A 21,061-nucleotide genomic window follows, 5' to 3' on the forward strand; every position below is an offset into this window, starting at 1 on the left:
CAGAAGCAGCAGCAGCAGCTGCTGCATCCTCCCTCCTCCTCTTCCTCCTCATCCCTCCTCCTCTTCCTTCTCCCTCCTCCTCCTCAGCTGCATCCTCATCCTCCTTCTCCCTCCTCCTTCTCCCTCCTCCTCCTCCCTCCTCCTCCTCAGCAGCATCCTCATCCTCCTTCCTCCTCCTCCCCATCCCTCCTCGTCCTCCTCAGCATCCTCCTCCTCCTCCTTCCTCCTCCTCCCTCCTCCACCTTCTCCTCCTGCTCCTCCTCCTCCACAGCCTCCTCTTCCTCCTCGTCCTCCTCCCTCCCCGTCCTCTTCCTCCGGGTCCGGGGCTGCGCGGGGTTGGGGGTTTTCGGCGGGGGGTGGAACCGGCCCGGCCGTCTGTCCGCGCCCCGGTCCGTGCCCCGGTCGGTCGGCCGGGGTCGGTGGGTCTGCCGGTGGGTGGGTGGGTGGGTGGGTGGCACCGTCCGTCGGCGGGTCTCCCGGGGATGGAAGGGACGTCGTTCGGCGCGGGCCGGGCGGGCGCGGGCGTCGACCCCCTGCATTTCCTCCAGGAGCCCCGGACCATCCTGAGGATCGCCGCCTGGGTGAGGGCACCGGCCTGGGCACGGGGGGCACGGGGGGCGCGGGAGGGCAAGGGCATCCGGGCCTGGTCCTGGGGGGTCCCGTCCTGGGGGTCCGGTCCCGGGGGGAGGGGGGCCTGGCGCTGGCCCTGGTCCTGGGGGTCTGGGCACCGGGGGGCACCGGGGGCGGGCACGGGAGGAGGCTTTATCTTCGGCCCTTGGAAGAACCGTCCTGGCCACCACAACACCGGCCTGGGGGGCTGTTTTTTTGGGAGGGAGGGGTCCCGGTGCAGAGCTAGCAGCGGCGTGTGCGTGTGTCTGTGGGTCTCTGTGTGTATCTGTGTGTTTGTGTGTGTGATGAAGCCCCCGGCTCCGGGTCCCCCCCGCCCCCTCCCCTTCTCGGGGTCCCCCTCGCCCCCCAATGACAGGGGCCGGGGGGGTTCCAAGGGCGAGGCCCCGCCCATCTCCCCCACCTGCCCATCTCCCCCACCCCCCCGCCGCCTGTCATGACGTCACCTGCCCCCCCGGGAGCTGAGGAGGGGGCGGGGGTCGCGGCGACCGGGGACCCCTCCCTTCCCCCCTCCCCCGGGCTGGGCGAGGGCCGGTCCCGGTGGGCCAGTCTGCCCGCGTCATGCCAGCCCGGCCCTGCCTCGGCAGAGCCCTCCCCCCCGACCCTGGGACCCCCCCCGACCCCGGGACCCCCCGCCTCCGGGGAACCAGGGGATGGGGGCCGGACCCCCCAAAAAACACCCCGGCAGAGGGATCTCTGAGGGGTCATCCCGTCCATACCCCGGCCTCTGGGCCTGAAGCCCAAGAAAGAGACGGGCAGTGATGCAGGAGAATTGGGGGCGGGGGGGGGGGGAGAGAAACTGGGGGAGGGGGTCCTCCCTCTCAGAGCGGATGATTGACAGGTCACCTGACAGGGAGGAGGGTCTTCAGAGCTGGGTGCGACCTGGAGGTCACCTGATCCACCCCCTCCCTTCCTCCCGTCCAGGAGATGTCCAGGAGGAACAGAAACCTCCCCCTACCAAAAGGCCTTTGTTTAAAGGGATGGATGGACACTCTCTTTATAAGCAATTATTCCCTCTCCTCTTCCTCCTCCTCCTCCTCCGGCGCCGGGTGGTATCTACAAAATGATTTTCGCTTCGAAGCAGCGTGGCCTAGTGGGTAGAGCCCAACCCTGGCAGTCAGATGGACCTGGGTTCTCATCCCGGCTCTGCCACCTGTCTGCTGAGTGACCTTGGGGAAGTCGCTTCACTTCTCTGGGCCTCAGTGACCTCATCTGGACAAGGGATGGAGACTGTGAGCCCCACGTGGGAAAGGGACTGTGTACAGCCCGATTTGCCCGTATCTGCCCCAGCGCTTAGTACAGTGCCTGGAACATAGTCAGCACTTAAATACCATCGTCATTATTATTATCATTCAATTATTATTATTATTAAGTGCTTTTTGAGTGTCAGTCCAGTGGCAGTGGGGACTGGTAGCCAGAACCCCAGGCTGGACTCCAGACTCCTGGGTTCACCCCTCTTTGGCTTTGGAAACTTTATAATAATAATAATAACGTTGGTATTTGTTAAGCGCTTACTATGTGCAGAGCACTGTTCTAAGCACTGGGGTAGATACAGGGTCATCAGGTTGCCCCACGTGAGGCTCACCGACTTAATCCCCATTTTACAGAAGAGGTAACTGAGGCACAGAGAAGTGATTTGCCCACAGTCACACAGCTGACAAGTGGCGGAGCCGGGATTCGAACCCATGACCGCTGACTTCCAAGCCCATGCTCTTTCCACTGAGCCACACTGCTTCTCTCTGAAGATTCCTTTCCGCCCCGGGCCTCAGTGTCCCCATCCGTGACACGGGGACAATGACCCCAGACCGGTCCCTGCCCCCCACCCCCACCCCCAGGTTGGCGGGAGAGGAAGGGAGGGGGCCGGTGGTCACTGAGGAAAGTCACAGAACGGACATCTTTCCCCTCTCACTGGGAAGGAGGACACTTCTGGTCCACTTAATAACAACTATAATTGGGGTATTTGTTAAGCGCTTCCTCTGCGCCAAGCCCTGCCCTAAGCGCTGGGGTAGATACCACACCCTCAGGTCCCACGTGAGGCTGGCAGCCTAAGGAGGCCGGAGAAAGGATTTTGAACCCCCCTTCCTCCTTTGACAGTTTCCCCAGGGCGGTGAGCCAGGTGTCCGTCACTCTGTGACTCTGGGTGGGCTCATGCACGTGTCTGTGTCCTTGGGTGTCCCTGGGTGACCTTGAGCAAGTCATTTCACTTCTCTGGGCCTCGGTTCCCTCATCTGTAAAATGGGGATTGAGACTGATTCCCACGTAGGACAACCTGATTACCTTGTATCCCCCTCTGATGTTTAGAACAGTGCTCGGCACATAGTAAGGGCTTAACAAATATCATAATTTATTTTATTTAGGCCTGTGACTCTGGGTGTCTGTATGTGTGTGTGTGACTGGGTGTGTTTGTGAGCCTGGCCGTGGACAGTTGTCTGTATGACAGTCTGAGTATGGCTATGTTTCTGGGTGGGGTCACGTGTGTGTGTGTGTGTGTGTGTGTGCGCGCGCGTGTGAGTCTCTCTGGGTGGACCTGTGACTCTGGGGTGGGTGTGTCTGCGAATATCTGTGATTCTGGGTGGGGACAGGTTTCTGCGTATGTCTGTGACTTGATGTGGGTCGCATGTGTATGTGTGTGTCGGTGACTCGGTATGTGTGTGTGTTTTTTGTTCTCTGTGTGTGTCTGAGATCGGGCAAGTTGTGGGGTGCAGGGGTGCTCCGGGACCCCCCACCTCATGCTCTCTGGCACCCACAACTCTGGCCACACCCCAACTTCACCCACCCGAAGGTATTTAAGAAGCACTTACTATGTGCCAGGCGCTGGGGCGTATCCAAGCAAATCGGGTCGGACGCGGTCCCTGTCCCACGCGTGGGGCTCACTGTCCCGATCCCCATTGGACAGATGAGGCCACTGAGGCCCAGAGAAGTGAAGTGACTTGCCCCAGGTCACACAGCAGACAAGTGGAGGAGCCGGGATGAGAACCCAGGTCCTACTGACTCCCGGGCCCGGGTTCTACCCACTTCGCCTTGCTGCTTCCCATGCTCTGCCCCCTGTAAGCACTCAATAAATACCACTGATTGATTGATTTGAGAGAAACTAGTTATCAGATTCCCAGGGAGCGATCCCCTCCGAGAATCACAGGACCCTGAAGTCGGAGGTCACTGGGTCTGGCCGCCTGACTCCAGACTTCCTATTTTTTTTAAAGAACTACTTATTAAGCACTTTACGGTGTGCAGAGCACTGCAGGAAGTGAAGTGACTTGCCTAAGGTCACACCGCAGACAAGCGACGGGGCCGGGATTAGAAGCCACGACCTTCTGACTCCCAGGCCCGGGAGTCTACCCACTAGATAGAGAAGCAGCGCGGCTTAGCGGAAAGAGCCCGGGGTTGGGAGCCAGAGGTCGTGAGTTCTAATCCCACTCTGCCACTTATAATAGTAATAATAAAGATGGCATTCAGCTTGGCTCAGTGGAAAGAGCCCGGGCTTGGGAGTCCGAGGTCATGGGTTCGAATCCCGGCTCCAATGCTTGTCAGCCGTGTGACTGTGGGCAAGTCACTTCATTTCTCTGTGCCTCGGTTACCTCATCAGTAAAATGGGGATTAAAACCGTGAGCCCCATGTGGGATAACTGATCACCTTGTAGCCCCCCAGCACTTAGAACAGTGCTTTGCACATAGTAAGCGGGCTTAACAAATACCAACATTATTAGTATTATTATTTAAGTGCTAAGCACTGTTCTAAGCCCTGGAGTAAATAGAGGGTACTCAGATTGTCCTCCATGGGGCCCACAGTCTCCATCCCCATTTCACAGATGAGGTCACCGAGGCCCAGAGAAGTGAAGTGCCTTGCGCGGGGCGGCGCAGCAGGCAAGCGGCGAAACGGGGATGAGGACCCATGACCCCTGACCCCCCCCCCCCCAGCCCGTCCTCTTGCCACTAGGCCAGGCCGCCCCTCTTATCGGCCGTGGGACTTGGGGCAGGCCGCTGCACTTCTCTAGAGAAGCAGCGTGGCTCAGTGGAAAGAGCACGGGCTTTGGAGTCAGGGCTCATGAGTTCGAATCCCAGCTCTGCCACTTGTCGGCTGTGTGACTGTGGGCAAGTCACTTAACTTCTCTGTGCCTCAGTTCCCTCATCTGTAAAATGGAGATTAAGACTGTGAGCCCCACGTGGGACAACCTGATTCCCCTGTGTCTACCCCAGCGCTTAGAACAGTGCTCGGCACATAGTAAGCGCTTAACAAATACTAACATTATTATTATTATTATTATTCTCTGGGCCCCGGCGGCCTCATCTGGAAAACGGGGGTGAAGACCGTGAGCCCCGCGGGGGACGACCCGAGGAGGTCGTCTCTCCCCCGGCGCTGGGCACGGCGCTGGGCACCGGGGAAGCTGTTCAGAAATGCCGTCGTTACGATGATTATCGGTAGGCCGCGCTGACCTCCGCGTGCCTGTCCGTGTCCGTGTCCGCGTCCGCTCCCGCGTCCGTGTCCGGAGCAGGTGTTCTCCATCGTGGTCTTCGGGGCGGTGGTCAACGAGGGCTACGTGAACCGGGACAGCGGGCCCGACCTGCACTGCGTCTTCAACGAGAACGAGGCGGCCTGCAACTACGCCATCGCCATCGGCCTCCTCGCCTTCTTCGCCTGCATCTTCTTCCTCGTCCTCGACCTCAACTTCCAGCACATCAGCAGCGTCAAGGACCGCAAGAGGGCCGTGCTGCTCGACCTCGCCTTCTCGGGTCCGGCGGGGAGGGGTCGGGCGGGCTAATGAGGGGAGGGGCCGGGCCCGCTAATTCATTCGATAGTATTTACTGAGCGCTCACTCTGTGCAGAGCACTGGACTGAGCGCTTGGAATGGACAATTCGGCCACAGATAGAGACCGTCCCTGCCCACTGACGGCTTACAGTGCTAATGAGGGCTGGGGTCGGCATGCTAATGAGGGATGGGGGGACTGGAGGGGCGGGTATGCTAATGAAGGATGGGCCGGGGATGCTAATGAGGGGCGGGGGCGGGGTCTGGAGGGGAGGGGTCGGATATGCTAACGAGGGGGGGCGGGGTCTGGAGGGGCGGGGTCGGGTATGTTAATGATAGGGGCCGGGCATGCTAATGAGGGATGGGGAGGGGCCTGTATGCTAAAGAGCGGTGGGCGTGACCACATATGCTAATGAGTCTGGGCGGGGGTAGTGAGTAACCCGTGACCTCTGACTCCCGAACCCGGGCTCTTTCGAGCGAGCCACGCCGCTCCTGCCGCAGCCCCAACCCCTCCAGGTCTTCCCCGGGCTGGGTTCGGTCTAACCCGAGTCCCTCCCGCTGCCGATCGTCCTTTCAGGCCTGTGGTCGTTTCTGTGGTTCGTGGGCTTCTGCTTCCTGGCCAACCAGTGGCAAAGGACCCAGGGGAGCAAAGGGGTGAGCCAGGCCGGGGAGCACGCCAGGGCCGCCGTCACCTTCTCCTTCTTCTCCATCCTGGTCCTGGGTGAGTGTGGGCGGGGCGTGGGGAGGGGGTCCCCGAGGGTCTCGGGGGGCGGGCCGCTGGATGGGAGGGGTCACCGGGGGTCGAGAGGCTTGGGGTGTGGGGCCGGACTTGGTCCGGCCCCCTCCACGAACCCGAGCGGGCCGTGCGTCCGGCCCCACGGTGACCCCGAGCGGACGGCCCGTCCGCCCCCCGCCTCTGTCCCCGCAGGCGGCGCTGACGGTGAAGGCGGTGCAGAGGTACCGGTTGGGCACGGACATGACCCTGTTCGCCACCGACCAGTTCCCGGCCGCCCCGTCCGGGGCCGGGTACCCGGGGGCCGCCAGCGGCCTCGACGGCACCGACACCTACCCAGAGCCCCCGTTCGCCGAGACCCTGGACCCCAGCCCCAAGGGCTACCAGGTTCCCGCCTACTAAGGGGCCAGGAAGGGGTCCTCCTCTCCCCCCCCCGACCTCCGACCCCCGACCCCGACCCCGGACCCTCCCCGGTAGCCGGTCGTCGTGTGTCCTGTCCAGCCATCTCGGGCCTAGCCTCCGTCCAGGCCCGCGGCCGGCGCCCCTTCCGGACGCCTGCGGGGAGGAGGTGGGCCGGACGAGGGTCCAGGCCAGAGGGAAGCCAAGTGACCGGCCGGGGGTGGCCTGCCGCCCCCAGCCCTCCCCCCGGACTCCCGTGGCCCCCGGGCCCGCAACTGCCATCCCCCCGAATGAAGGGCCGGGGTCCCCACACTGCACCCCTGGAGGCCCGAGGCGCAAGCCCCAGGGTCCTGGGATGGGGGAGGGGACCCTCACCCACTCTTTTCCAACCCCGGGGTCCCCGGGCCACCCCAGCCCCGACTCCAAAGGTTTCTGCGGGGGCTTCCCTCCCCAGTTCTGTCCATCAAACAATCGTCTTTATTGAGCGCTTCCTCTGTGCCCGGCACTGACCTGAGCGCTTGGGAAAGTGCAGGAAGGCAGTAGAGAGGCTCTCCCTGCCTCGCAGCACAGAGGGAATTCGACTCGATTCCGGTGTTTCTTAAAATTGACTGTTAACCCCAGCGGCCCCTCCCCGCGCCCCTCTGCCCCACTGAGGCTGCAGACCCTCCCTGCCTTGGCCATCTCTCCTCTCTCTCTTCCCTCTTCTCCCTCTCCCCCCCTCCGTGCCCTGCCCTGCCCCTTGGGTGGATTTTCCCGAGAGGAGATGGGCTCCCCGGGAGAGGGGACCCTCCCGCTCCCCCTTCCTTCCCGCCTGGCCTGACCGGGAAACGAGGGCTGGCTGGGGCCCCGCAGCAGGGGGAGGACGGCTGTAGCACTTTTCTCTGGTTTTGAAGGACGCGGCTGCCCCCCGCCCCCCATTGGGACCGGAGGGGTGGGGTGGGAGGGGGGTCCCGGCCCCAATAGCCTCCCCCACTACCCCACGTCGTGGGATCTGCTTTGTGGGGGGGCCCTGCCGGGAGACCCTTCCCCCCCCCAACCTCCGTGTCAATGGGGAGGCCAAAACAGAGGCCCACCTCACTGGGCAAACCACTTTAGATCTAGGCGGGGAGGTGGGTGAGGGGCAGGAGCCTCATCTTGGTCAGAGGGTCCCACCCTCCCCGGGAGAGGATGCCCCCTCAAACTGGGTGGGCCAGCCAGACCCAGACCCCTGTTAGGTGGAGAAGACCCCAAGGGCAGCCCCCCCTCACACCCCCCAATCACCCAACCGTGTTTATTGAGCACTTACACTGTGCAGATCCCTCCGCCTCCCCAGAGGAACATCAGCACCTGGTGTGTGTGTTTGGGAGGGTGTCCACCTCTCCGTCCGGGGCCGCGCTGACCCCCACGGGGCTCTGAGGCCGTCACCCCCACCTCCAGCCGCCGGCCACCGGGGCAGGGCCAGACTACAGGCCCGCTGCCTCCTCTGGGCAGCAGGAGCAGCCGTCGGGGCGAGCCGTCCAGCCTAGAGGGTGGTCCGGGCCCACCAGCGGGGCGAGGGGGCATGTGTTTGTGGTTGTAGCTGCCTTGTGTGTAGGTGATAGTGTCCTTAGGTTACCGGGCCCGGCGCTGGGTGCTGTCCGTCTCAGTATAGCCCACCCGGAGACCGCCCCATCCCTCAGTAGTACTTGTCCAGTGCTGCTAGACAGTCCTGCCCTATTGGCCTCCAGGGCCCGCCGGCCGGCCCGCCTCTATTGCCCCAGCCGGCGCTGTCATTTGCCCCCTCGGGACTGTGGTGCGTCAGAACGCCTAGAACCGTCCCCTGGGGCCTAGTCCATCTCTCGGGGTCCAATCCACCCAGCCACCCGCCCTCTTTCCCCGCTCGGAGCCCCCAGCATGCCAGCCGCCCGTGGAACGCCTGCCCGCCTGTGCCCGGCTGCCGTGGCCAGGCCCAACGCTGCCGTTGAGAGCCTGGCAGGCTTCCCGGAGGCTCCCCCCTTCCCCCGTGGCCAGGAAGGAGGACAGTCCCGGTCCTTCCCTAGAGACCCTCCCAACCTGGGGCTGGGGGCGGGGAGGGAACCTGGATTCGCCACCTTCCCGATCCTCAAATGCCCCGGACTCTGAGGAGGCTGCGGGATGCCCCCCTACTGCTCCCCGTGACCTCCCCATCCTCCCCCATGTGTGTGACCCCCTCCCCACAGCCCCCGGGGGAAAAGTACCCACCCACCCCCAGAAAGCTTCCACACTCCAGGACTCGGCGGGCTTAAGGGTGGAATACAGCCCAATTGGTGCCTGGAGCCTTGCCCCCTCGCCCTCTGGCCCTCATCAGCCCACCCGGGGCCAGCTTTAGCCCCATCTACGTGTCACGTCCGTGTCCCCCTCCGCTCCCCCGCCTGATTTTTAGAAACCCACCCCGTACCAAACGTGGTCGGCAAACTTCCCTCTCTGGTCAAGCCGAGCGCTTCGGAGAGTTGGCTGTTGTGAGTAAAGCCCGTGTACATTGTTGTCTAGAGTGGAGCGTCGATGGGGGTGAAGTAAAACATGTTTACAACTCCTTGGCTCTCTCTCTTCCCCGCAAAGAGTGACCTCGGACTGCGGCGGCCTCTGCGTCCGGGGCCCAGCTGAAACGTGACGTCAGTAAAGGAGGGGCGGGTGGCCCTGTGATGCCCAGGACTGGCCAGATGCCAAGCCCTGCCTTCTGTGCTCTGGGTCCTAGGCCCTTCCCTCTGCCCTCTAGGTGCCAAGGGCTTGCCCTCTGCACTCTGGCTCCTAGGCCCTGCCCTCTGGGTACCAGGCCCTGCCCTGTACGCACCAGGTCTCAAGCCCCAGCCCGGGGTGTGACTGGTGGGAGGAGATGGTCCACAGGGAGAACCAGGCCACCGCAGAACAGGGTCGAGCGCTGGTGTTCCCACCCAAAAGTATCCCCCTGAACCCTGGTAAGGGTGGAGGAGGCTGGGGGTCTAAAAGGTATTGGACCTTTTGAACCCGGGTCCTTCCGGATTCCCAGAGTGGCCTAGCGGATACAGCGTGGGCCTGGGAGTGCAGAGGGGGTCCAAAAGGTATACAGCTGTATGTGGGTATTTGTCAAGCACGTATGTGCCAGGCAGATAGGGTTGGCCACTCTCCCTGTCCCACGTGGGGTTTACAGCCTTAATCCCCATTCGGCAGATGAGGGAACTGAGGTCCAGAGAAGTTAAGCGACTCACCCAGCGGCAACGTGGCCGAGTTGGGATTAGAACCCGGGTCCTTCTAACTCCCAGGCCCGGGCTCCATCCCCTAGGCCCCGCTGCTTCTCAGGGCCAACCAGTTCCCACTGCCCTCCGAAGCTGTGGGGTGCACAGGCTGGGGAAGGGGAAAGGAGAAGGAAAGGGGGGGGAGAAGAGGGGAGATGAAAAAGAGGAGGGGATGAAGAGGAAGAGTAATAACGTAATGGTGGAAGGGCCTGGGTCTGACCATCGGTAGACTTGCCTTCTGAGCTCCACCTCTGCTTACGTGAACTTGGGCAAGCCACTTTGCTTTTCTGTGCCTCACTGTCCTCATCTGTAAAAAAGATCAAACCCCTGCTTTCCCTCCTCCTCCAAGACTGAGCCCCACATGGGCCAGGGACCGCCTCACCCGACCATCTTGTACCTACCCCAGGGTTTAGTACAGTGCTTCAATACCACAACGGGGGGGGAGGGGGGCTCCAATTTCCCGGCCCTGCAGGGGCCAGGGAGGGAGGAGAGAGGGTCCCGGCCACCCCCATCTCGGTCCGTGGGAAGGTGGCCAGCATGGAGCTCGTTGGGCCTCACCTCGCCCAACCACGGTTGGGGCTGGAATCGGGGGAAACCGGAGCACTTGGGGGCTCTCGCCCAAGAGAGAAACCGAGAAAGGATATTGGCACTGCCGTCCTGGAAAACTGGTTTATTGGAAGAGGAAACGGCTAACGGGCAAGGGGCGAGGAGCGCCGAGCCCGGACTCTTCCGGGCCGACCTCCGCCCGGTGCGACGGCCGCCTCCCCCCTGGCCCCATCCCCATCCCCGCCTTCCTCCACCTCCCTGGGCCACGTCCCGGGCCGAAGGGCCTCTCCCCGGATGCCAGGGCGAGGGAACTACCACCAGCCGGGGGATACCCCCTGCCCCCGGGGAGAGACGGCCCGGAGTCCTGAACCGTGCCCCCTCACCAACCCCCAGACAAGCCACCAGGTGACCTGCTTTTTGGCTTTTTTTTTTGGGTGGGGTGAGGGAGAATAGAGAGGGGACGGGCTCCCACCCGGGGACGGAGACCACGGTCCCGGGGGGACCGCCGGATGCCGCCGCCGGGCCCCGGCTGAAGTGCGAGTGGGAGGAGGGGGAGCAGCGGGGCGTGGGGGACGGGGGTGGCGGTCTGGGGGTGCAGGGCTTAGCCGATGATCTGCTGATGGCCCGGAGCGAGGGGAACTCGGGGTCCTCGGTGTGCAGGGCTGCGTGGGGCCCCAGGTCGCCCTGGGCCAGCACCTGCTTGCAGGTGGGGCAGACGCAGCAGTCCAGGGGCCCGCTGGGCCAGGCGCCCTTACGCTGCTTCCTGGCCCGGCCGCCGCCGACCGCCGACCTCTCGCGCCCGCTGGCCGCGTTGTGGGCCGACAGCAGCTCCTGCTGCTTGGCCGGGTCGGGCAGCAGCACCAGCAGCTCGTTGAAGATCTTGAACAAGTCGGCGCCCAGGAGCTCCCGGCAGCTGTTGTAATACTGCGCGGCGGAGAGGAGGCCCTGCGCACCCGTTGCGGCGGGGACGGGGGTGGGTGGGTCGGCGAGACCCTCCCCCGCCCGCCCCCCCGTCCTCTCCCCATGTCCCGTCCGTCCCCCCGGAACGCCCCCCGCCCTCGGCTCACCTGTCTGAACTGGCCCGAGTGAGCCTTAAACTGGCCGAACTTGGCCTCGTCCCGCTGCAGAAACTCGCGGATGGACTGGGTCAGCTGGATGTTCCGCTGCTTGAAGTTCTCGGGCACCAGGTAGGTGCCGGGGCTCACGGCCGGCCTGCGGGGGAGGAGGGGCGGGGTGGCACCGGGCGCCGAGCCGGGGACCGCCCCCGAGACCGGAGGGGGGCCCGCCGGAGCCGGGCCGGAGAGGAGGGAAGGGTCGAGGGAGGCCGAGGGAGGCCGAGGCAAGACGAGGGAGGCGGAGGCAAGACGAGGGAGGGAGGGGCCGGCGAAGCGGAAGGCCCGGCCTGTCGTGCCGGCCACTTGGGTAGTCCCCAGTCCCTGCTCTGAGCCCACCGGCGGTGCCCACCCCGCAGCCCCCGGTGGCCCTACTCACTCCTGGGCAGCGGTGGAGGCGGGGGGCTCCGGGAGGCCGGCGAAGCCTGGTGGGGGCTTGCTGATGGGCCCTGCCAGCCCTGGCGGTGGGAAGGGGCTCTTCAGCAGCACCACGGAGTTGAAGCCTGGAGGGAGGGGACGGGATGTGGGGGGTCACCTCCCCGCCAACACCGGAGGGGTTGTCCTCTCCCCTCGCCCCCAACTCTTTCGCTCCCCCAACCTCCCCCCCGAACCCGAGCCTTCCTGCTCTAAGCGGGGCACCCACCACCGATGTCCCGCCCGGGTGGCGTGCGGGTGAACGGGCCGGAGTCGGCCCGTGACCTCTTGGGGGTGCTGAGGTCAAAAGTTCCCTCCTCGTGGGCGGCAGGTCCCCGGCCCTCGGGGGAGGGGAATCACCTGGCGGAGGCGGCCGCCCGGCGGGCGCGGGGGCGCAGAGGGCCGGGAAGTCTTCCTGAGGTAGCGGGCACGGGGCGGCCCCCGCCGGCTTCTTGAGTCCGGGGGGCTCCTTGGGCGGGGGGCGGCCCTGGGCCGTCCTCTCCGTGTGGCCGTTGACCACGGCGGCGGCGGTTCCCTCGGGCCCGGCGGCGGGGGGTCCCGTGGCGGCGGGGGGCTCCGGGCGCTTCTCCGCGGGGGGCGGCTTGGGTTGGGGGCCCGCCCCGCCGGCCTCAGGCTGGGGGGAGCCCGAGGCCGGCCGCTCGGCCCCCGCCTTCTTCTTCTTGCCGACCTTGGTGAAGGGCAGGGCGGGCGGGGCGGCCAGCAGGGAGGAGACGTCCAGCATGGTGGGGGCGCCACGGACCTCCTGTACCGTCAGCCCCCCGCCGGGCCCCTCCTCCTCCTCTTCGGGCGCGGCCCGGCCGCTCTTCTTGCCCCCCTTGCCGCCGCCGGCCAGCCTCCTCGGGGGCTGGCTCGGCGCCGGCGGGGGTCCGGGCGGGGGTCCGGCACGAACGGCCTTCTGGCCGGAGCCGCCGCTCCAGGCGGAGGCGACGAGCGACACGGCCTTCCCGGGCCGGACCCTGGACACCAAGGCGGGGAAGTCCTCCTCCTGGAAGGCCGACGGCCGGCGGGCGGGCGCGGGGACCGGCGGAGGTGGCGGCTGGGCGGCCCCGGGCCCCGACAGGCTGGGGAAGTCCTCGTCCTTGAGCTTCCCGGAGCTGGGCTGGACGGCGCTGCCGGCGGGAGGGAGGCGGCCCATGGAGCCCACCCTCAGAGAGGGGACAAGCCACGGGAGCTGCCAGACTGGGGGTCCTCCCGACCGCCGCCCCCGCCCCCGGGTCCGCGCTCCTGTACCCGATCCCACTTTCTGGATGGTTCCCGGGGCTGGTGGGGCACATGAGGATAGGGAGGGGGCGCCCGGCGGGGAGGGGGAGGATCCCCCAGAGAGAGCGTCCCGCCTTTCTCTGGCTCTGAACAGATCTCAACTCTGCCAACGAACGGCTTTCGGAGGAAGGGAGTGCTTGTCTGCCCCACCCGTGCCCGCCCCCTCCCCTCCCCGGCCCCTACCCTGGCAGCGGTCCCACCGAGGCGGAGCCGAGGGCTGGAAAGTCATCCTGGCCCTGAGGCCCGTCAGCAGCCGTTTCCTTTGGACCTTGGACAGGAGCAGACGCCTCGGCTTGAGAACTGCGGCCGGACAACCTCCGGACCCGGGTGACCGCCCCCGCTCGCCCCGGGCCCTCCCGTCAGTCCGTCCGCCCGCCCGCCCCGCAGCTGGCTCTCACCTGGGGCCTCGCCGGGGGGCCGGGCGGCTCTCCTGGATCCCCGGGCCTCGTCGGGGTCCCTCGGCTCCTCTCGCCTCCCTCTGGCGCCATCGCCGGCGTCCTCGGCCCCCGTCTTCCCCTCCGGCCCCCGGGCCACCGCCGCCGCCGCCCGCACCGCCGCCGCCACGTCCCGGTCTTCCTCCTCCCTGGGGGCGGGGGTGCACGGACACGTCGATGGACGGGCGGCGACCCCGGCGCCCGAGTCGCCCGGGACAGCGGGACGGCAGCCTGAGGCACGGGTCCCTGCCAACGAGGGGCTTCCGGCCTGACTGGGCCATGGAGGCAGACCGACGGATGGACACGCGGGCCGGGAGTCCCGGGCGGCCACAGGCGAGCGGCGGTATTAGGGGGGCCTCGGGACCCCCGGGTCGGGCTTAGACTGTAAGCTGATTGTGGGACGGGAATGGGTCCGTTTATTGTTCTATTGGACTCTCTCAAGCGCTCAGTATGGTGCTCCGCACACAATAAGTGCTCAGTAAATACGACTGAAGGAATGGTGACCAGATGCGGCCCACGGGATGGGCACGAGCTCCAGCTTTCTCCGGCCCTCCCCGCCTCAGCGACCAACTGAGAGGGAGGTCGAGCCCCTCTGCAACCGAGGCCCAGGCTGGGAAAGACAGGTGGAGGGGAAATGGGGAGACAGCAGAAGGGAAGGTGGAAAAGGGAGGGTGGGGGGCAGGCGGAGGCAAGAAAGCGAAGCCACGGTAGCCCAAGTGGCCGGCCCACCGGCCGCCCTTATTGATAATAAGTAATAACAACGACGGTATCTGTTAAGCGCTTCCTCTGAGTCGAGCACCGTTCAAAGTGCTGGGGTGGATGCGGACACAGTCCCTGTTCCACGTGGGGCTCACGGTCTTGACCCCCATTTGACAGATAAGGTAACTGAGGCAGGAAGACGTGAAGCGGCTCGCCCGAGGTCACACAGCAGATGAGTGGTGGAACCGGGAGGAGAACTCCGGTCCTACCAGGCCCAGGCTCTGTGCACTAGGCCAGGCTGCTCCTGGGGGCGGCTCAGAGGAGGAGCAACCAGCCACCCAGGGCGGGTCTTCTGTTGGGCTCTCCCAGGCACTCAGTACGGTGTTCTGCACCCGGTAAGCAAGCGCTCAATAAACACCACCGAGTGAATGAACGGGAGCTTCTCACCTCTTATACCGCCAGCTTCCTCTGCGATTCTGCTGGGCTCCGCGGCCGGCCGGCCGGCCCCCACGTCCCTGCCGGTTAAACCTGTCCACCTCCTCCGGGTCCTCGCCGCCGACCCCCCCTGGGGTGGGGAGCGGGTGTCCTGGGGTCAGCGGCGGGCGCCCGCCCCGCCCGGAGACGCGGGGTCGTAAGCCCACTCGCCCTCGGCTTTCTGGACCCGCGTTGCCCGCCCGTCCCCCCGGCCCAAAGCCAACAGGGCATAGGAGCTCCCGGCCGCCCCCTCAAACCGTTAGGGGACTGGGCGGCCCACCTTGGGGCGTTCCCCCCGCCCCCACCCCTCATTCCGGGGGCTGCCTCCTCGGGCCTTCGGAGGACCGGGCCGGGGCACGGACAGTCAGGGCGGGGGTGGTCCGTGACACCCGCCCCGCCCTCTCGCTCTGCCCGGGGGCCGGCTCACCCTCCGCCCTCCGAGAGTGCCTGGGGGCGTAGCTGAACTGCAGGTCGATGTGGCGGTTCTGCCGGGCCTCGGCGCGGCTCTTGCTGTGGCAGGCCATCTTGTGGGCCTTGTAGTCGATCTCGGAGCGGAAGGCGTGGGTGAAGCGCTCGGTGCTGCAGCGGCCCTCCTCGCAGAGGAAGTGCAGCTCGCGGAAGTGCTCCCGCAGGTACTCGTAGTCGCTGCGGGGACGGGCGGGGGGCCCCTGAGCTCCAGCGGGCCGGCCCGGCGGCGGAGGGGGCCCCCGGGGGAACATGCCCGGCCCGGCCCGGCCCACCTGTAGTACTCCTGGGCACCGTCCGCGTCGCAGAAATGGCAGAAGTAGTGGTCCCGCCGCAGGTGCTTGAGCAGCTCGTCGTTGTCCAGGTAGCGCTCGTCGCAGAACTTACAGAGCGGGTGGCCGCGGTGGGAGGTGTTGTCGGGGTCCCCGTGGATGCGGTGGCGGGCCAGGTCCTTGCGCGAGTACCACTTCCGCTCGTGGGGGAAGATCTGCCGGACGCCGCGGGGCCGGCCGGTCACCGGGCCGGCCGACGGCTCCGCCCCCCGGCCTCGCCGCCCACCCGCTCCCTCCCCTCGGCTCTTTCCGGAGGGTGCCGGCGGTCAGACTCCGCTCCGGCTCGGCCTCTTGAGCCACAACGGGCGACGGAGCCGGGAGGCGGACAGGAAACCGCCAGGAAACCGCCCCGTGTCTTCCGGCGGCGGCTCCCCCGGCGCCCAACACCGGGCCCGGTCCAAGGGCCGAGCAGAGCCGCCGGCCCCTCGGAAGGTCCAGCGTGGCCGCCGGCCCGGGTTCCGCCCTCTCTGACCGGTCCCTCCCGAGCGGCCCCCGCTCCCCCGCCGCGGCCTTCACCTTCAGGTGCTTGACGCACAGCTTGCAGCAGAAGAGCTCGTGCTGCTTCCTCATGTGCTGCTCCAGGTCGGCGAAGACCCCGAAGGGTCGCTGCTCGGGGCAGTGCGGGCACTCGTGTTGTAGCAGTTTCCTGGGCGGGGGGGTCACGTCGTTACAGGCGGGTGGGCGGCGGGGCGGAGCGGGCACACCCGCCCGCCCGCCGGAGACACCGAAGGGCCCCGGGGCCCGCCCTCCAGAAGCCCTGGCCCTAACGGGGAGGGAGCCAGCCGGACCCACGGACCGACGTCCCACCTGTACAGGGCGTAGACCTTCCCGTCGGCGAAGTAGATGTCATACTTCTTCTCGTGCTGCAGCTGCTGGAGGGGGATGGTGGCGAACGCCGACAGCTTCTTCCCGAACACCACCTGGAAGACCCCGAGGGGGCCCGTCGGGATCCGTGAGGCACCTCCGGGACCACCGTCCCGCCCCCGGGCCAGGCGAGTGGCTCCGACCGAGCGCCTGGGTCACCTCGCGGACCGCCCAAGGGGCCCCGCCACTAGGACCCTCCAGGTGGACCCTCCTGGGTTCTGGGGGAGCCCGCGACCTCTCCCCCGACCCCCCGGAATCGCGCCGTTCCGCCGGCCGGGCCGGGGGCGGAGGGAGGGGGAGAACGATCGCGGGTCGGGGGCCGTCGGGTCCTGGGGCTCCCCCCATTTGTCACCGGCTGGGTCTGGAGGAGTGTGGCTTAGCGGCCAGGGCCCGGGAGTCCGAGGGACCTGGGTTCTAAATCCTGCTCCGCCACAGGTCTGCTGCGTGACCTTGGGCGGGCTGCTTGGCTTCTCTGGGCCTCAATCACCTCATCTGGAAAATGGGGATTAAAAGCGTGAGCCCCGTGTGGGACAGGGACTGGGTCCAACCTGACGAACTTGTGTCTACCCCAGTGTGTAGAACGGCTTTCGATACGTAATAAGCGCTTAAAGAGTACCGTTATTATCGTTATACTTATTAGCGATGTTTTCTATCAGAAAGGCTCCCTCCTTTTTCCTCGGGCCAAGTCCTCCGGTGCCACCGTACCTTCGTGGCACCCCGTCGGTGCCGTGCCCCAGGCCCGGACGCTGCCCCGCTCTGAGCGTCAGTCTCCCCATCTCTAAAATGGGGGCATGGCACCAGGCGTCCCTCCCTCTCAGGTCGTGAGCCCTGTCTGACAAGTTCGTAATCCGGCCCCCAAGCCCCGCCCCGGGCCCGGCCCCTCCCCGGGAACCCTCCCTCTGTCCGTCTTCCCGGTTTCCCGAGCCGGGGGCCTTCCGGGTCCCCCGTCGGACCACTGGAGGGGCGGCCTTCCGGGACTTCAGCTCCATCCCCGTGACAAAAACGACCTCGATCGAGGGTATTTATCAATCTCTTACTGTGTGAAGGACGCTGGGCTAAGCACTTGGGCGGGTGAAATACGATTAAGTGGATCCCGCCCCGACCCCTGTCCACAGACAGCTGATTTGGTGGGGCCTCTATTACGGCGGCTGTCAGTATCCCCGTTCCAGAGATGGAAAAACCAAGGCCCAGCGAAGTGCAGCGACTGGCCCAACGTCACCCAGAAGGCCAGGATTCGAACCGGGGCCTCCTGACCCCAGCCCCGCGAGTTCCCCAACATGGCCCAAAAGACCTCAGCACGCCAGCTTTCGGGCCTATCCGCTCTCTGAGGCCCCCTTCGAATCCCAATCTCTTTCCCGCTCCCACACCCCCCCCGGATTCAAAGTATCGATCGGGCACCTACAGTGCGCAGAACGCTGCGGAGGGAGCCCTGGGAGAAAGAGAGACAGAGTCCGGCAGACTGGGTAGACACAGTCCCCGCCCTCAAGCAGCTTCCAGTCTAGTGGAAGTCGATTAGAGACGGATGAGGGAGAGGTGAGCGGATGGGTAAGTGCTGACCCTGGACGGCCGGATCCTCGGACCCTTGACCGCTGCGTCGATAAATTCCACGTCCACCCCTTGGGCTCTGGGCCCCGCCCCCGGCTTTCCGTCCCCACACCCGCCGGCCACCCGGACGTGGGCCGGGGCTCGCGCTCTTAGTCGCCCGTGGCGGGGTGGCCGCGGGGCGGCCTCGCGTGACCTGGGGGGAGGGGGGAAGGGAGGGAGAGGAGGGAAGCGCCCGCCTCTGCTCCCCGGAGCCGCCGGAGCGTGCCCGGCGCATGCCCGGGCGAGCCTCCTCCCGGGTTTAGCAACAGGGCCGGGAAGGAGGAGCCGCGCGGGGAGGAGGCCCGGGCCCGGGGCATCTCCGCCCCATCTTTGGCCGGGGCCAATTCCTCCGCCGCCACCTCCCCCACGCCGACTGCCGGCCGTCGGGAAGCCGGGCCACCCTGCTGACGGGGAAACTGATCCCGGGAAAAGCGGCGGCCTGGGAAGGTGCCACCCTGTACTTTCGTTCGGCCGGGAAACGTGGAGTTGGCTCCGATCCCGGGGGAGTGACCTCGCCGTGGGCCAGAGAACCTGCCTACCGACTCTCCTATGCCGGACTCTCCCAAATTCCACTGACTGTTTGAACTCCTCCGGGCGTCGAGAGGCTCTGTCAAAACGGTCGGCGGGAGGATTTGGGGCTGAGAAGTCCCCCCGAGGGAGGGTCATCCATTCCCTCGCCTTTATGGAGCGCTTAGTGTGTGCAGAGCACTGTACTAAGCACCTGGGAGAAGAGAGAAGCGGCGTGGCTCAGTGGAAAGAGCCCGGGCTCGGGAGTCAGAGGACGTGGGTTCTAATCCCGGCTCCGCCACTTGTCTGCTGTGTGACCTTGGGCACGTCACTTCACTGGGCCTCAGTTCCTTTATCCGTAATATGGGGGTGAAGACTGTGAGCCCCAAGCGGGACAAGCTGCTGACCTTGTATCCCCCCTCGGCACTCAGTGCTCAGCACAGTCGGCGCTTAACTGATACCATCGTTACTCACTTCACTTCTCCGAGTCTCAGTTCCTTCATCTGTAAACTGGGGATGAAGCCTGTGAAGCCCATGCGGAACCACCTGACGGCCTGGTATCTACCCCGGCGCTGAGAACAGTGCTTAGTACATAGTAAGCGCTTTACCGACACCATTCTCATCCCTTCACCTCTCCGGGCCTCAGGTCCTTCACCTGTAGAATGGGGAATCATTCAGTGGTATTTATTGAGCGCTTACTATGTGCAGCGCACCCTACGAAGCGCTTGGAAAGTACGAAGCCTGTGGGCCCCACGTGGGACCACCTGCTGACCTTCCATCTACGCCAGCGCCTACAACAGTGCTTAGCGCAGAGTAAGCGTTTAACTGATGCCATCGTTACTGTCACCTGACCTCTCTGGGCCTCAGTTCTTTCATCTGCAAACCGGGGATGAAGCCGGTGGGCCTCCCGCGGGCCCACCTGCTGACCTCCTGTCTACCCCCGCGCCGAGGACAGTGCTTAGCGCAGAGTAAGCGCTTAAGCCCGGGCTTGGGAGTCCGAGGTCATGCCGCCCGCCCGCCCGCCCGCCCGCTGGGTGACTGTGGGCGAGTGGCTTGGCTTCTCTGGGCCTCAGTTCCCTCACCTGACAAATGGGGATGAAGACTGGGAGCCCCACGTGGGACCATCTCATGACCCCGTGTCTCCCCCAGCGCTTAGAACAGGGCTCTGCACCTCGTGAGCGCTTAACAAATGCCAACATTATCGTCATTATTATCACTCTGCCTCTCCGGGCTTCAGCTCCTTCATCTGCAAACCGGAGGGCGAAGCCCGTGAGCCCCGGGCGGGCCCGGCTGCCGAGCTCCCGTCCCCTCTCGGCGCCGCGACCGGCGCTTAGCGCAGAGTGCGCGCTCGACCGCTCGGGCGCCCGTTGTGCCGACCTTCCCCCCCCCCCCCGCCCCCCTCCCCGTCCCCGCCGCGGCCCTCGGCTCCTTCCCCCGCCCAGCGGGTGCGTGCGGTCCCCGGCCTCCGCCGTTACCTGGCGCAGGTCCTCCCTGCAGACGGCGCAGTAGCGCTGCTCGCAGAGGACGCGCATCTTGGTGGAGCAGCGGTAGCAGACGGGGTGGTCGCAGCGGCCCAGCGCGGTGGCCTCCAGGTCCCCGCAGCACAGCACGCAGCAGCCCCGCTCGGCCCGGCCGCCCTCCGCCGCCGCCGCCGCCGCCGCCGCCATGGCCCCCCGACCCGACCCGCCCGGCCCGGCCCGGCCCGCGCCCGCTGACGTCACCGCGCCCCCCAACAGCCACGCCCGCCGGAAGCCCGCGCCGCCATAGACGAGCGCCGGCCTAGAGCGGACCCTCCTCCCCGCGGAGACGCTCTAGCCACCCCTCCGGGCGCTCGCTGGCCACTTCCGCTCGGGGGGAGGGGGGTGGCGCGCATGCGCGGCGGCCCTCGCGAGGGGCGAAGACGGGGAGGAACGCTTGGCGCCGAGTAAGTGGGCCCCGTCGTCGTCGTCGTCAGCGGTCGCTCACTCATTCGCTCGTTGACTCAGTCGTTTGTTCACCAGTTACTCCTTCGTTCGGCCGGTCATTCGCTCAGTCACTCCGCTCATTCAGGCGTCCAGTCACTCCTGCCTTCACTCCTTCGTTCGGCCAGTCACTCCTTCATTCGCTCCACTCCTTCATTCATTCACTCCCTCATTCATTCATCGATCCAGTAACTCCTTCACTCATTCATTTGCTCCACTCATTCATTCATTCAGTCACTCCTTCACTGCTTCATTCGCTCCACTCCTTCATTCACTCCACTCATTCATTCGCCCGGTCACTCCTTCCCTCACTCCTTCATTCCTTCAGTCACTCCTTCATTCATTCATCCACTCATTCATTCGCCCAGTCACTCCTTCCCTCACTCATTCATTCGTTCAGTCGCTCATTCATTCGCTCCACTCATTCATTCGTTCAGTCACTCCTTCATTCATTCATCAATCCAGTAACTCCTTCACTCATTCATTCGCTCCACGCATTCATTCAGTCACTCCTTCACTCATTCATTCGCTCCACTCATTCATTCAGCCACTCCTTCACTCATTCATCCAGTCACTACTTCACTCATTCATTCGCTCCACTCATTCATTCAGTCACTCATTCATTCGTTCCGTCATTCCTTCATTCACATATTCGTTCGTTCAGACACTCATTGGTTCA

General features: G+C 65.5%; 2 protein-coding genes across 2 annotated transcripts; one reads left to right on the forward strand and one right to left on the reverse strand.

Moving 5' to 3' along the window:
* Positions 1-444: 444 nt before the first annotated feature.
* On the forward strand, positions 445-9,030 carry SYNGR3 (synaptogyrin 3). The gene is made up of 4 exons (XM_029049442.2): positions 445-581; positions 5,117-5,354; positions 5,946-6,082; positions 6,297-9,030. The coding sequence occupies exons 1-4, from the start codon at positions 483-485 to the stop codon at positions 6,501-6,503; spliced, it is 681 nt and encodes a 226-aa protein (XP_028905275.1). The 5' UTR covers positions 445-482; the 3' UTR covers positions 6,504-9,030.
* Positions 9,031-9,752: 722 nt separating this feature from the next.
* ZNF598 (zinc finger protein 598, E3 ubiquitin ligase) lies at positions 9,753-20,088 on the reverse strand. The gene is made up of 13 exons (XM_029049600.1): positions 19,897-20,088; positions 16,274-16,386; positions 15,983-16,112; positions 15,410-15,621; positions 15,097-15,314; positions 14,643-14,760; positions 13,461-13,645; positions 13,246-13,330; positions 12,142-12,911; positions 11,747-11,870; positions 11,323-11,467; positions 10,268-11,200; positions 9,753-9,818 (listed from the first exon to the last, which is right to left on the reverse strand). The coding sequence occupies exons 1-13, from the start codon at positions 20,086-20,088 to the stop codon at positions 9,753-9,755; spliced, it is 3,291 nt and encodes a 1,096-aa protein (XP_028905433.1).
* Between the last annotated feature and the right edge of the window lie 973 nt (positions 20,089-21,061).

The sequence above is a fragment of the Ornithorhynchus anatinus genome, chromosome 21 (genome assembly GCF_004115215.2).
Source record: "Ornithorhynchus anatinus isolate Pmale09 chromosome 21, mOrnAna1.pri.v4, whole genome shotgun sequence".
Lineage (NCBI taxonomy): Eukaryota > Metazoa > Chordata > Mammalia > Monotremata > Ornithorhynchidae > Ornithorhynchus > Ornithorhynchus anatinus.